General features: G+C 42.6%; 2 protein-coding genes across 2 annotated transcripts in view; one reads left to right on the top strand and one right to left on the bottom strand.

The window, feature by feature from the left end:
• The window catches only part of ACSF2 (acyl-CoA synthetase family member 2), a 652,634-nt gene that overhangs the window by 230,366 nt on the left and 405,037 nt on the right, over positions 1 to 17,231 (bottom strand). The window contains exon 10 of the mRNA XM_086930824.1: positions 8,898 to 8,974. Within this exon, the coding sequence (XP_086786950.1) occupies positions 8,898 to 8,974 (77 nt within the window). The remainder of the gene's footprint in view (positions 1 to 8,897; positions 8,975 to 17,231) is intronic.
• The window catches only part of CHAD (chondroadherin), a 96,726-nt gene that overhangs the window by 73,635 nt on the left and 5,860 nt on the right, over positions 1 to 17,231 (top strand). The gene's annotated exons all lie outside the window — the stretch shown is intronic.

Genomic DNA, 17,231 nt, shown 5'->3' with positions numbered 1-17,231 from the left:
GACTAACTGATCACATATTAAGGAATCCATCAGATCACCAAATTCGTAAGTGCGGGCCAGTGTTTTTAAAGAAGCTATATAATTCTCAACACTTTCATTGGGTTCTTGAATTCTCATAAAGAATTTGCCTCTCTCCAGGACAACATATATCCGTGGACCAAAATAGGATCCCAAAATTTTTATGGACATCTCTAAAATGTCTGAGGGTTCACCATCTCCTTCACCTACTGGTATTACATCAATGCTTTCGTAAATATTGCGGTCCTTAATTCCTAAATTGTGGAGGAGAATCGCTTGTCTCCTATGTGCAGAGAATTTCTCACCTCTTATTGCGACTAAGTAGGAATCAAACAGCAATTTCCACCTTTTCCAAAGTAATAGCAGTTCACCGTTCTCAAATAGAAAGGCAGGTGGTTGACTCATTGACGTGGCTGACATGTTTGCAGATTACAAGAACGAGAAACTGATGCTAAGGATCACACAAGGTTGTGAGATATTACTAAAAACAGAAAGAATAGTACTTGGAAATGCCAAAAATGTTTGAAACAATACCTGGAAATGTCCTAAATGTCTGAAAAATTCCAAAGTCAGGAGGTGTACAAGAAGAAAATTAGATCTTCCACACGCTCCGTGTCGAATCTCATGAAAGACTTGTTATGGCTTCAATCACAACAAAGATGGTGATACACAACATATGCGTACGTAACGTGATGGGGAAAACAAACAAGTCAGCATGATTGTGCAGGATTTTAAGAAGGCTTCACAAGCACAACGGCTCACACGCTCGGATCCCAAAAACAAGGTAAAGAAGTTGAAATTTTCAGATTTACCTGCTATGCGTGTAGACAAATCAATACTTCTAAATACAGCAGTAAAACTGCAATCTTCGGTGGCCACAAAGAAAAATTTCTACAAAATAGACATTAGTGGGTCTAAACAAGGGAATTGATGGTGAGCTTGTCCCCCACAAGTGTCACTCGTCGCCAGTGTTAAGGAGCCAGACACTGGGTAATCTTTTGAAGAAGTTTATTGGCTTCAGGTAGCACCGCCTACTTTCTCTGCCAGCCTGTCAGCTCTCCAGTCTCCAACTGCCTCACACAAGACATTACCATGGAGACCAGAATGCACAGGCACGAGCAGATGTACATAGCACAATGAATCATTATAACACAATACTTTAGCCACCTACTTCAATACTAAAATTCATGACATTTATTGTTAGTTTAAGGTGATCAATGAAAGTGGTAACTCCATTTTGTTAAATAAAAGTCAGGAGAGACATCTCCATATGCTCTCCCAATGTACTCCCCTTTCCCTGTATGAGTTCACCACCCTGTTCAGGAAATCAAGTCAGGATCCCTGATGGATCCGGCATCCCTGAGAATTATTGCTCTGGAGCCTAAAATCATCTTCCCCACTTTGCTAGACACGATTAATCTTTCCTTGGAAATGAGTACTGTGGCCCTATCCTGGAACCATGAGATGGTTAGAGCTGACCTAAAAGAAGCACAACCTAGACCCCGATTGTTTAGGAAATTATCACCCTATCTCACTGCTCCCTGTTCTTAGCAAAGTGACAGAAAACTATGTCAACAAATGTATATCAGATTTCCTGGAGGCTAACTACATTTTGCACCACACACAAATGGGCTTCAGGCCCAAACACAGCACAGAAAGTGGTCTTCTGGCTGTGTTTGATGAGGCTAAAAGAAGATGGGATCGCGGAGATATGGTGGCTATCATATTTTTGGATCTTAGTGCAACCTTTGACACTGTTGACCACAGGTTGGCAAGGCCATAATTGCTAGAAAAGCCCTGGACTCTGAGTTCCTTTCTGAAGGAACGAACAATCCAGGTCCTTGATAAAGATTGCTCATTGGAAACCTTGTCTGTCATTTGTGGTGTCCAGCAGGGGTCCTCACTCAGTTCAACACTTTCTAATATATACCTGTCCCCTATGAAATCTCTATAGTCTTATATGTAGATGACAGCCAGCTGGTCTTCTCCCTTGCCCCAGACTCTGGTCCTTTTCTCTTCCACCCTTGGACCTAGCCTGGAACAGGTGGCCAGATGGATGAACAAGTTTTGCTTTAAGCTTAATGGAACTAACACAGAATTAATGATTCTTGGAAGCAACCTCACCACTCAACAAGTCCTGGGCTGGCATTCTAGCCTTGGCCCCCCCTGCCGTTTCTAAGGTGGTCATAAACAGGGATGTGACTAGAAGCATTTTAAGAATGGAAGCCCAGGCCACCAAAATATCTGCTAGCTGCTTTGGAGGGTTGAGGATGTTGCGTAAGATTCAGCTTTTGCTTCCACAGAACTCAAGACGGGCTGTGGTACAGGTCCTTGTTCTTTCCCACTTAGACTATGGAAACTCAGTGTAGTTGGGGTCTCCCAAAGGAGTGATTCAGAAACTTCAAGTCGTGCTAAATGCATTCGAATGCGCGCTACTTCGAATCCCAAGATCACAGTCAGTTAGACAGGACTTGAGAGACCTGCACTTGCTCCCCATCATCCAAAGAATAGAATTCAAGTCACTATGCATTTCACTCCATGCTTTACATGGACAAGACCCACCAATTTTAGGTCAGTTTGCCACTTCCTGCATGCCCAATAGACCACTTCGATCTTCAAACCTCCAATTGGGGACTGCCCCAATTGTCAAAAGAGTAGAACTAGAAGACGGTCCTTCAGTTTTAATGCAGCTAAGCTCAGAATTCCCTCCCCCTAGACATCCGAGTGACAAAAAAGCTCTTAAAACTTGGTACTTTAATTAGTAATTGCTCCTAGATGTCTTCCCTGTTCTATATGATGCATCCTCTTTGAACTAGAGCTGGGATCCCTTCGGGTTTCCATGCGCTTTACAAATTCTATAGTATAGTATGTCAACACATCCACCTGTTGATCCCTTGCTTGGGATACTTGAAGAACATGAAGAGAAAAGTCCGTATCTTGCCATCAATTTCAGGAGTGGTCGTAACCTGCCCCTTTAGAGAAGGTCAATGGCACCTTGACCGTAGGCAGCCCTAAGCCCCTTATGGAGAGGTTTCCTCAAATTGCGTGCCCTGTATTGGGTGAAGTTTCTCTCTGGAGGGGGCCGGAGACAACCTAAGAGTGGAAGAGGTCTTCTCACTCCAATATATTGGAATCCTTGGCAGGACTAGCAGCTGGGTTCACTAGTCTAGGATGCTTACAGGGTAAATAAGGCTGCAAGTGGTGTTCTGAGGCCAGATTCTTCATCAGAGGCCCCTGTGTCTTAACCTGCGTGTTGGAAATGTAGTTTTCTGCAGGTTCACCCCCAAACCTTTTGCCTTCGTCCTCCCCTTTTTTCTGACCTCATTTGTGTTGGTTTTGGGACTCTGGGCACTTTACCACTGCTAACCAGTGCTAAAGTGCTTGTGCTCTATACCTCAAACATGGTATATTGGTTTACACATGTTTAGCATATTTGCCTTACTTATAAGCCCCTGGTAAAATGCAGTCTAGGTGCCCAGGGCCTGTAAATTAAATGCTACTAGTGGGCCTGTAGCACGGATTGTGCCACCCACTTCAGTAACCCTGTAAACATGTCTCAGGCCTGCCACTGCATAGCCTGTTTGTGTAGTTTTAAACTTCATTTCGACATGGCAAGTTAACCTACTTGCCAGGCCCAACCCTTCCCTTTTTTTACATTCAAGTCATCCCTAAAGTAGGTCCTAGACGGCCCTATGGGCACAGTGCAGTGTATTTAAAAGGTGGGACATGTACTGGTAGCAAAACAGTTACATTCGTTTTTCACTATTGCAAGGCCTAGCACTCCCATATGTTAACATTGGGTTTGCCTTAAAACCTCTTTTAAGTGTAATTTTCAATTAGGAAAAGATAGAGATTTGGAGTTTGGTGTCTCTGTCAATTTAAAATCACAACTCATGGTGAAATCGAATTTTAAATTGTAAGTCTGAAAATGCCACTTTCAGAAAGCTTATAATTTTCTTACTATAACTATTCTGTGCCTCTGAATATGCATCTGGATTGGGTGATAGCTGGGCTTTGTGCACTCCCCCAAGACAGTCACACAAAGGGAGCTAGTTGTATCCTGATTGCCTTTCACGTGCAGATTGGAAGGGAGGAGTTGACACTTGCACCTGAATAGGACTGTGCGTGTCCGCACAAGGAAAACACCTAGGCCAGCTCTTCTCGAGACCAACCAGAAATCAGAAACCAATTTATTGATATGTGTCACAACATACAATTCATCGTCAAATGAGATTAAAAAGATCATTTATAAGAAATGTCCTATCCTAACTTCAAACACATTAACTTTTGCGAAACAAATGTTCTCCTTTAAGAGAAACAGAAGCTTGCGAGATTCCTTGGTACATACCGATGAGTTCAGACCAAAAAACAATTCCCTTTTAACACTGTGGAACCAACCTCCTGCTAGGGGCCACCACCACTGTGGAAATTGTGTGGTATGCCCTTTCACCAAATATACAAAAGAAATTAACCTAGGCTTAGGTTATCCGTGGGAACAAGGAGCACACACAAATTGTAACTCACAACATGTGATGTATGTCATTACTTGCCCGTGCAAATTGATGTACGTGGGAATGACCAACAGAAAAAGCAAGGTCTGCATGAGCGAGCACCGCAGTACAATCAGGGGGCAATTACATCAACAAAACTCACGTCCCATTATCTGGAAAAGAACCATTCAGATAATGAGCTTAGCTGGACAGTGATTGAACAGATAAATGGAGGTGGCAATCTGGTTAAGACTTCTCGAACACAAACAACAGTGGGTTTACCGCTTGAGAACCCAAGAGAAGGGCTTAAATGATTCAATACCTTGGAATCAATTAAACCACATATAGTATATAAATGGCACGAATCATGAAATAACAACTTGTGTTCAGATAAGCACATTTACTATGTAATGACACCACAAGGTCGGTCCAAAAATAATCACAAGGACACATACAGCAATGGACTTCCCAAAATGCCTGTTTTGACAACTATTAGAAATAAATCTGGCACAATAGGAGGTAACAGAATTGCCAGGATACATTTGACAATTACACCAGGACAACCGGTCCAAGAACATATTTTAATATCTATGAATCCATGTGACCCATAAGTGTTCCCGTTACCTGTTAAGCGCTGAGCCCATGTGATCGGGGTACAGTCCTGTTCACTAAGGAATGACAAACCCAGAATCTATTTTAGACACCCCTGCTAGGTCTATACTGAGAACATAACGGTTCGCCACAATTCTGTTAACAAATAACTATAGAGGCATTATACACCTTTAGCGGTCATCAAATACGTAATATCGCGTTGCCTGAGTATGCAGGGATAAAAACACAGAACTGTGTTACCGAGTAGTATGGAGTGCCATTAATTTAATAAAAGCACATGCGTAGTGTTTATTTACATCCGTACAGTGGATGATTAAAATTCAGTTATCACGGCGTGAGGCGGGTGTCTCCATACATACATTCTAGCAATGAAACGTGGAACAAAGCGGCTCCATTAAAACCGGGAGATGAACCGGGATCGCTGCGCAAGCCCAGGGTGTAGTACCAAACAGGTGTAGGAGTGGGGCAGGACCTTTGGCGACGTGAGTACTCATAGGAGTGATGGCAATCACGGCCTGCAATGGTATGTGGGGACAGGGAGAAGTACCAGTAATATCACAAGACTTACCCACGCTCATTTTTACCTCCTTTTGTTTCATGCTGGTATGGAACCTTTTTTATCATCGACAAACCAAACGCAACAAACAGTGTCTGACTAGAGGGCTACCCCTTTGACTACATACCCCGTGAAGTGTTACCTCTCCCAGATCGGGAGATGAATGTACATAAAGTATGCCTGCACAATGGATGTTAGTGTTTTAACTTTGGCATGGGTAGAAGTGAAAGGGATGACAATATTTCTCAAGCACTTATCTGTACACTAGTACTGAATAAGGATAGAATGCGATGTATATTGCCACTACACAGTATACATTACAAACTCATCACAATAGTGATATTGATACGAGATAACAGGAAGGAGTGTGCAGCTGACACTTTTTAGGACTGATGGCTTAAATCACCCAGAAAAACGGATGAGCATGGGTGAATTTTGTAAGCACATCACCTTGGAGATACAACGATGATTGCAAAAAAAGTTGTTGTGTTATGTTTTGTCTTTTTTCTCCGCTTTTGTCTTTGTAGATGGAGAAGAAGGAACAAGATCCTTAACATTAAAGATAAGTGTATATTTATTTATGCAAAAGGAGCAGCTATCTGCCCTTTTTAGTCACTGGAGCAGTGTGATAATTTACTTCTGCACATACCAAGGAGGGAACCTCTATATTCATATAGCCCTAAAGAAAGCCTAGGACCTTTGAAAGGCCAGTTGACGGGCTGAAACATGTTGGCAATAGGGTCATAGGACTGATAATACATCCAATTGACCCTTGTATATGCTTAATTATTTTAATATCCCATGCTGTTCCAAGAATAAAGGGATACCGGGTAAAGCCTGAGGATTTTTATTCTATAATACCCCCTGGCCAGATCTTGCAAGCGCTTCCCGAGATATGGTTGAGCCCACCCTGACTTTTAGGGGACAGGGTGACCCGATGATGAAGCATGACACCACTAGGGTGTGAGGGTCATTAAAACAAAAAGGATTTTTTTCCTTTCCCACAACCCAGTGGGTAACATCTAGGTCACTTCATCAATCATCTCCCTAGGGTTATTTAATGTTATCTCAACATATAGTGGGGTACCTTTTGTGATTACAAGTTCACCCAGGGAAGACGTACTCCCACCAGAGAGTTCCTCTCTGCCCTTCGGACACATGAGGAGCAACCCTCCTTTTAGTGCCTTAGGTTTTTTGCATATATTTTGCCAACCAGGAACCTCAATTTTCAACACTGTGTCAACCCATTGGTCCACAGTGATAAGGGGAAGGGAATTCCCAGTGGTCTCCAAAACTTGGTTTGCAAACACTAAAAGCATTAAGGTGGCCTTCTTTTGTCCTCTTGACCTTTGTTTCAGCCAATAGAGGAGTTCAGAATGGTATGTTGACAGGATTATCAGTAGCCTGCCCTGGGATTGTAGGGCCTCAATGAGGAGGCAAGGGCCGCTGGGAGAGTCTTATCAGAGTAATAAAAACCATCATTATGGAATCCAGTTAAGATGATACCAAGCAGAAAAAGGAGGAGTTTTACCAACAGTGCACCCCTCAGACAAGTAGCATCAGGCCAGAAGAGGAGTAGGAGAGGTTTGTGCCACTGGTCACTAAGTCTGTAATGCACTGAACTATCTAAGGCCTTCCATAGTGTAGAATAGAAAGAAAATTGAAACTATTACTGAAGTTCTCTATACAGAAATGTGGGTGCACAGCAAACCACTCTGAGCCATCTGCCAACTCTATGCCTCATGCATCGGTGGCACACAGAAGGTCCTGCTCGACAGTGCCCTATGGTGCTTGGAGAACCATCCCTCCCACAAAGCATAAACACCATGCTTACGTGCCGCTGCAGGGAAAGACTTGCGACACGCAGGTCATGGAACCAAAAACCAAAGCAGGTTAACAGACAAAATGCAATAACAACCAGACCTCCCAGAACTAATTAACTGCCACCACAGCAAGAACAAAAGAAAACCACTCAGAGAAAAGACCAAAGTTATGGAGGAAAATTGATGAACATAGTAGTGGGGGCTCATGTCTCAGTGACTTGTAATTCTTTCATGTTGTCTTGAGTTTTTTAAAATCTGCTGGTACTATGCTTATTGGAGCTTGTAACGCTACTTGAATATGGAAGTAAAGAACTCAAATACTGACATAGAGTTCCATTTTTGCATGAGCAAATATTCAAACATACTTTTGCTTATGGTAAAATCGGTTGAGTGAATGCTAATTCACTGTCCCTTCACTTTCTCGAAGCCCACTTATTTCCCCACCCTGGAAAAAAGTTTTGTTCCTGGCCTTGCCAAGAGTAAAATTCAAACATTTTCCACTTTTGAGGAGTTGGTAAATATACCTAAGTATTTAAGTTTGTGGGTATGCACAGAGTCACAAGGCATTCCAACACTGGAACTACAGCTTCCTTCATACTTACAATCTTATATGTATATTTCTGTAAAGATAGCAACATCAGAGTCTTGACAGATATAATATGAGCTCTGGCGTAATAAGCTCTCAGAGAGAGCCTACTATCAGTGTTTTCACATAATGAAAATGTTGCTATAATTTGTCACCTTACTGCATGTCACCAAAAGGCATACATTGACTTTTTACAGGATGAGTACATTTTTTAATCATTACGTCCTTTGGACAAGTAGATATTTTATCAAATTCAACACCCTTGTGCTCATCAATTAAGTTCGGTGCTCTTTACACTTCAACACCAGTGGTACTTCATTAAGGTTGTTTTTTTAAAGCACTGTGTTGTAGTTTCCCCTCTCTCCTTTGCCTCTTTTGATTTTGAGTGTAGTCTTTTTTTAACAGTCTCTCTTATCTCAGTGTCCAGTTTAACTTTAACATTTATGGCATAATATGTGCCAATTCTGGGAACACGCTGATCCATTGCTGGTTTAGGGTTTAATGTAAGTAAAGTATAGACAGGAAAGACACGTCTGAGAATGCTAAGATTGACTCCATCAGGAGATGATGTTTTCTCTGCTGATACATAGCCACTCTAGCTAATCACCACTCAAGAAACCTCTTTAATCATCACGGAAGAATTATATGCACTTCGTTGGACTACAGACGTTCTACATAAAAGACGTATCTACATGATAGAAATAGTATAAAACCTGTAGAAGATCATTTTTGCAAAACTGAACTTCTTAGAAGTACAATAAAACAGTAAGAAGCCCACATACAGATGCAAACCATAGATAGCAGAGACTTACCACAATCTCTTTCATGTGGAGACTGTTTATCACCTTCTTCATGACTTCAGGTGGACATACCGATCCTGCCATAACTCCTTAAAGAAGGAAACATAAACAGGAATTGCAAGATAAATATACAAAGAAGAGGGAGAGGAAGGACAGTTTAATTTCTCTTGTTCCTGCTGGGTTTTACCTTACTTTTATGCCTCTTTCTGCATTAAAACATAGTCAAATATATTTTTCCAGCTACCAAAACAAAAACTTTAAGAATTGGGAGAAGTGTCTGTGTTTACAAATATACTATTGTGATTTCTCCAAAAGATCAGAGCTTTGGAAGAAATGCAGAACAGGGACCGTCCACATCAGTTTGTTCATACCTTCAGAACATTCTGAAACCTTTACTAGCTCTCCCTGTAGAGTACTGACTAGGTCTTCAATCAAACTCTAGATAAGTAGGCATTCTGGGGCAATCCTAGTGAAGATGAAAACAGATGTCTGCGCTCAAGCACAAGGAATAGGGTTGACTAGGAGTGCTCTTGATCATTCCGCACACCATCAATTTTCCCCAAGCCACCTCTAAATTAAAAATGTTTACACTCTTGAAAACTCACAAAGTTTATAGGGAAATTAGGGGGCGACACAAGGGTTCCCCTGCAGAGCTTCAGTCTCCAAACCTCCTTACCTTGTATCAACTAGTAACATACAATCAAATCACAGGCAGCTGTGACCAATGGTGCAGGAGTGAATTTTCACCCTGCTTCTCTACTCCTGAAAGGACAGATTAAAGATATACATAAAAAAGGGAAAATCCTCATTGCGCAAACTAAATGCTTGTCCAACGGCTCTTTGTAGAAGAACTGATTTCAGAGAGTATCAATTCCCATGAATCATGGCTTGGCTAATTCACAGCTAACACCCTTAACAGAGAGTAATATTTATCAGATTTATCTGATTGAGCACTATCCCTATAACCCAACATCTATACACTATGCACCATGGACGTGGAGTCTTTGTACACACACATTCCACTGACTGCAGCACTCTTAGTCATACAAAGAACTCTTGACGCTCGTCCACGCCCACACTCAGTTCCCACTCTGTTTATTCTTCAACTCCATGAGCTCTGCCTTACGAAAAACTTTTTTACATTGGACAACCAATTCTATCAGCAAATCAAGGGCACCTCAATGGGTTCGATTTTTGCTCCAAATTTAGCCATTCTGTTTATAGATCAACTAGAGACAGGGTCCATTCTAACAGATTCCAACCCATTCTTCACAGGCATTGAAGTCTGGCGTTGTTAGATTGACGACATTTTTATTATTTGGAGACAAGACACAGAGATTTTGCAACAATTCCTCCATTGGCTCAACAATAATTGCTCGGGCCTCTCATTTACCTTTACTTTTGATAAATCAGAGATAGCATTCCTGGACCTCACAATTTTTCATTCTAATGGTGAGCTACTTACACGTCTCTATAGAAAGCCTACAGAACGTAACACACTTTTAAGCTACTCAAGCAACCACCCAAGGGTCCTTAGAGACTCACTTCCATATTCCCAATTCCTAAGAATCAGACGAAATTGTTCTACTAGAGAGGACTATTTCAGAGAAGCATCCACTCTTTCCTCCAAACTCAAAGACCGTGGATACCCAAAAATGACAGCGAAAAATGCGTGTAAACGCGCATGGTACTGCCCTAGAGAGGTACTGTTGACCCCCAAACCTAAGACTGAGTTAACAAGAATAGCTTGTGTCACTACCTTTTCCCCAGTGTCCAACGAAGTGCGCAAAATGATAACTAAACACTGGCCGGTCATTAACGCTGGTTCTTTAAACATAGAGAAGCCTCTATTCTCATTCCGGAAGAGTAGGAATTTTAAAGATCACCTTGTCAGGGCAGCTCTCCCTTCTTGTGTACCAAGTGCCACACTCAACTCTATTTGGGGTATGGCTCCGGGCATAGGACATTCAAAATGTGGAAATTGTAATGTTTGCCAGTTTACTTTAGAAGGAAAAAGTTTTACTTTTTCCAACTGTAACACTACAAATGTCATTTATTTGATCCATTGTCCATGCAAGAAACTGTACATTGGACAAACGACTCAAAGTCAAAACCAGAATTGGCCAGCACAGGAGCCGAATAAGATGTAAAACACCCAACGCACCATTGGTTGAACATTTCTCAGAGGAAAACCATGACGCAGATGACATACGATGGACAGTCTTGAAAGCACTTAAATTGCCACCACGAGGAGGAAATATGGGACAGTTTCTAAACCGTGAAGAACTTAAGGTAATCATTTTCTTTGACACAATCAGGAGTGGCCTTAACAGAAATGAGGATTGGGCCTCCCTATTGTAAACTTTGCTTCTAGTCAACAATAGGAGTAACACAATTCCAATCCGTTTTTATATTCAAATGTACTGAACTGCATGACTTTGCCAAAATGAGAATGTTCTGGAAATTTTAATTAATTAACTCTAACTGCTGAGATTTTTTTCAAAATTTTCGAAATTATATTCCTTACTTTTCAAGTTCTATACGCTAAATGATACTAGTAATTATTCACTGCCTTTGCATATTCCTTATTGCAATTTTATTGTTGGTTTTGCATGCTTCTCATCTCACAGTATGCCCCTTGCATGTACATTTGCACCTTTTCAAACGGAATATACACCACTCCAAGATGGTGACACTTTATCCTTGTAAAACCATGCACGAGTCCTTCCTTTATTTAGACTCCCCCGGCAATGGCGGACATTTTGGCTTCCCTATTTAGGAGCTCCGTGTGCAATCCAGCTTGTCTTTACAAGCCATCGTGCCATTGACGTTGACAGCACACCGTTGCTGTTTCCAGCCCTCCACATCAAAAATTGAGGTAAGAACAGACCCCTTGAGGTCTTGATCACCATGAGGAATTAGCGGTTCTCAATTTAGACGCCTTATTCCTTCCTTAAATTTCTCACAGCAGCAATCCTGATCCCCGGGAGCTCATAACTATCTGGATAATACGGGAGAATAAATCCCCTCGACCGCAAAGTTTTCTAACTGCCTGCCGCACTTGGTATGTGTCTTCTACTAATATCACCCTTAGCTTTCCTCACTCCCAGTTACCAGTACGGTAACTAACCCGGTTCATTCCTTCCCACCATAGGGTTGGTTCTTAAAAGCGGCAACCATCTGGCGGCTACGGCGCCGTTTTCCTTGGCTGCAACAAGCGCCCAAAATCGTTTCGGGTAAGATCCAAAATGGTTCAGCTCACTCCCCTGACCCTCCGTGCGCTTTCCTTGGCTCCTACTGAGTCACTCGCATGATGCACTGTATTATTTCCAATTCCTTATTCCACGCGCCAACGCTGTATTATTGAAATATCGCTATGATTCGTGGGTGATTGGGGTTAACGGTAGTGGTACCTTTACCCGTCAGCCTCGGGCAATTCCGATATTTATGAATGCCCACAAGTGGCTTCGAGCACCCAAACCGCCACTGCGCCAATATGTATGGACCTTAAGCACGAATCTAAATATGCCTTGCACCCAAGCAACAGTATGTTGTTTTAGGTAAATGTAAATGTACATGTATTTATATAGCGCAAATCGCCCACATCGCAGGCATCTATGCGCTTGCTTAGGGAACCCGTCCTGGTATTCCCCTGTGAGACACCCCGGCAGGGTATCCACAAGGTGAAAGCCAGGCATCCCGCCGCGAGGGGCCGTTGTGGAGATTAAGCAAGCTATTGCCCAGAGTCGCAGAGTGTGAACCCGTGAGTCGAGTAGGCACCGGAGCGAGAATTATCGAGTCCGTGGAATTATTGAGCCCAACCCCCGTCGAGGCGGGGAATTGAACCCTGGTCCAGGGCCGATCTCAGCTTCCGGGTCTGCCGCCTCTAACCCCTGAGCCACACTTCTCCACTAAATGTAAATGTAAATGTACAAAATGTAAATGTAAATGTAAATGTACAAGTCAAGACACTTTTTAACCACACACGATTCCTTTCGACCTAAATTCGGCATGACTATTTCATTCAAGTCACTAATTAGTTTGCTGCCATGCTGTTTTCTTAAATGTTTTCTTAAGTGTTGTATTCATTTTCGTAACTGTCTCTCACAGACCACTGTAATTTTCCCTCCCTGTTCTTTACCCCAAGAAGGCTATTATTACTTTTACCAGGCAAATGTAATTTATTTGGTCCTGATGGTGATCCCGAGAATAATGAGCGATGGGATCGAAACGTCGACACTTGTAAATAGAACCACAGTTTTCCATTGTGCCTAACCTGTGTGGTTTCTATTTCTGGTTAAACTCGCTGCATAATATAATACATGCGAGTGACTACAGCTCAAAGTTTTTGACTGTATTTATGTTTATATGTTTTGTTTGATTAATCTGTTATGTTCTACACACTCCTTTTCCTATATAGGGTACAGGCTTGTGCCCTATTATAGAAACCGTTGTTTCAGAATTATCTGACTAATTCTTAAGTATTGTTGAATAAAACTCCTCGTCCGGCTGGACTGTGGATTCATATAGTAACTTATTGTGGCCTGTATTGTATTTTCGTTTTTCATTCTTCAGTCTGCTAAGGACCATTGTTCCTCTTAATAGAGGCCAAACACCCCTCTGGAAGGTGGCAGAGATAAAAGCAACAGAAAGTAGATCATTTGAAAAAACACATCTTATTCAAAAACAGTCAGCTATCCTTCTAGGTAAAGGCATCAAGGTGAATAGTGTGTCTGAAAGAAAGACCATTCTGAAGCCTCCGAGATGGACACACCTCCAGGAAAGATCCCTAGTCTCTATTGGCAACTGTTGGCTTTCAGCCATCTATGCGCCTTTCACCAACATCTTAATCATTCTATTACATGCCTGGTGACACTGATGACATGGAAAACAGCTACTTCCTATGAAGTCCCATGGTTCAGCCAGCCAACTGCCATCTGCTGATTCTCTTATGTTGAAATGGCGAAGAGGAGTCAGTGAAGCAGTTGCTGTTGAGAGGTGGTACTAAGAGATGAAGCCTTTATAGCCTACAAGTGGGATGTAGAGAAGGCTAAGGGGGTCAAAGTTCATCCCTCTGAATCATAACTTTAAATTCAGAAAGAAACATCAACACTTTACCCCACATGTTGAAGAGGTGGTATGGTCGATTAAGACAGCATAAAGCTAATCTGAAGTCAGCCAGCATCATGCTAGAATCTAGTAGCCAGTATGCCTTACCAACATTGGAGGTGGAAGAAACCCAGTTATTTTAAGTGCATTTATTTAGTGCACCCTTAAATGCAGTATCTTGGTGCTGTAGGAAAGAAAGAGAGATATTATACATGAATAGCCAGGTGTCATACCCTAAACTACTACATTTTCAGGAATCTGTCATTTCAGAAGCCAGCAGACCTCTGCTTGTTGCGTTTTTTGCTCCTTCTTTTGTAAAGACGTTTTTCTTACCGAAAGAGAGCCTTAGGCCTGAAATAGTTCAAGAGGGGCCTGTAATTTGTGGTCACCACATTGGAATGGCAACTGCTTGGCTTGCATTGGAGTTTTAGTAAAACACTCTCTTGGTTTAAAGCAGCATTGTTCTGAGGTGGCTGAAATCCAGTTACCCATTCAAACAAGCATTTGCAATGCAATAGGTCTCGCATTTGCAAGAGTTTGAGCTATTGGCATTGTAAATACCAATGTCTTACTTATGTATTTTAAAAACCTGCAAGCAGTGCGTAAATACGTACATTGTACTTACAGTTGTTGCTTACAAGAAGCAACACTGGCAGTAACTATGCCTCTTTTACTGCCAGCCTTCCTTTTTGTAAGCAAGGACTAAAAGTACAAAGGGCATGTTTATACACCGCTTGCAGCTTTTCCAACCACATAAATAAAAGGCATTGTCATTTATGATGACAATAGCTCAAAGTCTCTCAAATGCGAGACATAGTGCACTGCAAATACTAGTTTTTAACAGGATTACATATAAAAAGCAGTTCAATCAATATATAAAACTTTAGAAAGAGCCAAGCAAATGGCAGAAATTGTGCTCGGGTTGGTGTGAGAAAATAAAGCTTTCGCTGTAAGTAGTGAATTGAACGGGAAGCCACCTAATGGAGAGCGCTACCGAGGCCTGCAAGTCCAGAAATACCAGACACTAAAGAAGCCATGCTTGGGTGGACTGTGACATAAAATGGAGGATAGCCGTTAAGATAATTGTGTCCACCGGTCCATGGAGTCATTGAAAGACGAGCAGGGCTGTGACCAAGCGCTTTGGTCAGCAGTTCTGTGCTCTCTCCCTCTCTAGCACAAGGCTCCCTTACACTGGCTTCTTCCTAACCAGTAGGCAACATAAAAAGAAACCACGTGCAGCATATTCATCCTGTTTTGCCGATGTCTGAAACAATTTCTTTCAGGATGCAACTTAAGCTAAGAATGTGGTTAGCATATTGTTTGGCGTTAGTTCAGCCAAGAAGAATTTGCTGTTAAAGCGTGAACAAGCTGATTGGGTGCTACACAAAACTGCCACTTTTACTTTCCACAATTTAAGGGAGACCCAACAGGTGTTCCTCGTGTATTTGCTCTGCCAGTCTCCAGTGACTTTTTCAAGGCCCTTGTCCGGTGTTGGTCAGAAACTCTCGGCAGACGTCAGCGTAAGCGCTTCGTGGGAGCGGAGAAGGCGGCTAAAGGGGCTTGTAGCTTATCCAGTTCTGAACTTGTTCAGCTCCAAAAACTCCCCGGAATGAGTAAGAGCAAACCGGCGCAACTATCTTGGCAGTTTCAGTCGGGATCAAGTTAATCACCCTCCTCGGCGCCCAGAGTTCAGCCTGACGGCTTTAGTCTGCGAAAAGGCAATTAAATGAAGCCTGTGATGAAGTCCGTGCCACCTGCCTCTTTTCTGCTTTCTTCAGGTTCTACTCTCCAGCTGGAAACAGGCCAGCGTGAGTAAAACTCTTCCGGTCTCAGTGTAAGCAAGATCCCCACGGCAGCACATGCGACCAAGATAGGCGTAGGTGCGCCTTGTGGACACAGGTGCGTCCTCGGGTGCCCCTCCGTCATTTTAACTTTGATATCCAGTGGGCATTTGGCAGCTAGCAACAACGACTGCTCAAACAACATTGGAAGGTTTCACGGCTTTCTTGATGCCAGCTAATGAAAAAGACCGGCCTATTCTACACAACTGAGGGGAAGCCTTCAGCAGCCCAGGGTGTGGCAGCCTCAGGCGTGCCCAGTGGCAGCGTTGTCCTGTGCTTGGAAACTGAGGCTGAGCAGAGGGACCTCGAATCGAGGATACACGACCTAAGCAGGACAATCGCAGACGTTGTCTTGAGAAGGGACTGTCACCGCCTTACACACAGTCTAGTCACACTTACCTATCCAGCAGCACGAGACAAAATGAGAACACAGAGTTCACTCATCAGCATGGCCCACGGCAAGGTTCAAAATGTAACAAAACTGCATATGGCCTCTACAAATAACAAGAAATGGATCAAAAAAAAAAAAGCAAAACAGAAAGCAACTTCACAACCGGCTCGGGGAGGAGACATTGGAGGGCGAGGGCTGGGAGGGCACAGGGCCTGCAACTTTCGTGTGCCCTGCGGCTCGTGCCCAGTGGTGGCGTGTGCAGCAGTGCAGGCAGCACCTGTCCCCTTCCGCGGCTCCCAGTCCAACCCTATGTGACTTCAATGTTAACTTCATAGTTGTGAAACCATGGTGCATCACTCAAGGATTTTTTGGCTTTGAACAAAGTATTGTTCTGTGTTTCCTACATGGACATTGTTGTTTAGGTTAGCCAAACTATGCACGTAGCATGCCACCTTCTGCTTTGCACATGTTATCAAAGCACAAGCTTGTGTTTGTGACACATTGTGTTTTCACATATAGTTAGCACATGTTTTAGTATTCTGTTCTTTTCCTGGTATTTGGTCTGCACAGTCTAGGCAAGGCCAAACAACATTGATTTTTGTTATTCTCTGCGGTCAGACAGTAGCACCTAGACATAATAGATACATTCAGCTGCTGTTTTTGAAAGCACATGTTTTGTCATATAACCCCAGACATGTCATTCTAAACACTTAAAGAGTGGAGACGAGCAGACAGGGCAAAGGTCCTTAGACAAGAGAACTGTGGCAGCTGGGATGTAGAACAACTATCTATGAATGCCAAGGTATACGGTCCACTCATAAGCCCAGTGATCTGTAATCTACAATCATTTAGCTTATGTAGTGATGGTGGGTTTAGGCAAATCTGTCAGATAATATGACAGGGCTTTTAATTGTATATGGTCTAATAGCTATGGCTAATGATGTTACTGGACTGTATTTTTCTGCTAGTTATGATGCAACAATTGCACATTAGAGCTTGATAGTT

The sequence above is a fragment of the Lissotriton vulgaris genome, chromosome 7, assembly GCF_964263255.1.
Source record: "Lissotriton vulgaris chromosome 7, aLisVul1.2, whole genome shotgun sequence".
Classification (NCBI taxonomy): domain Eukaryota; kingdom Metazoa; phylum Chordata; class Amphibia; order Caudata; family Salamandridae; genus Lissotriton; species Lissotriton vulgaris.
The sequence above is the reverse complement of the archived record's forward strand: the minus strand, read 5'-3'. Positions and strand labels throughout refer to the sequence as shown.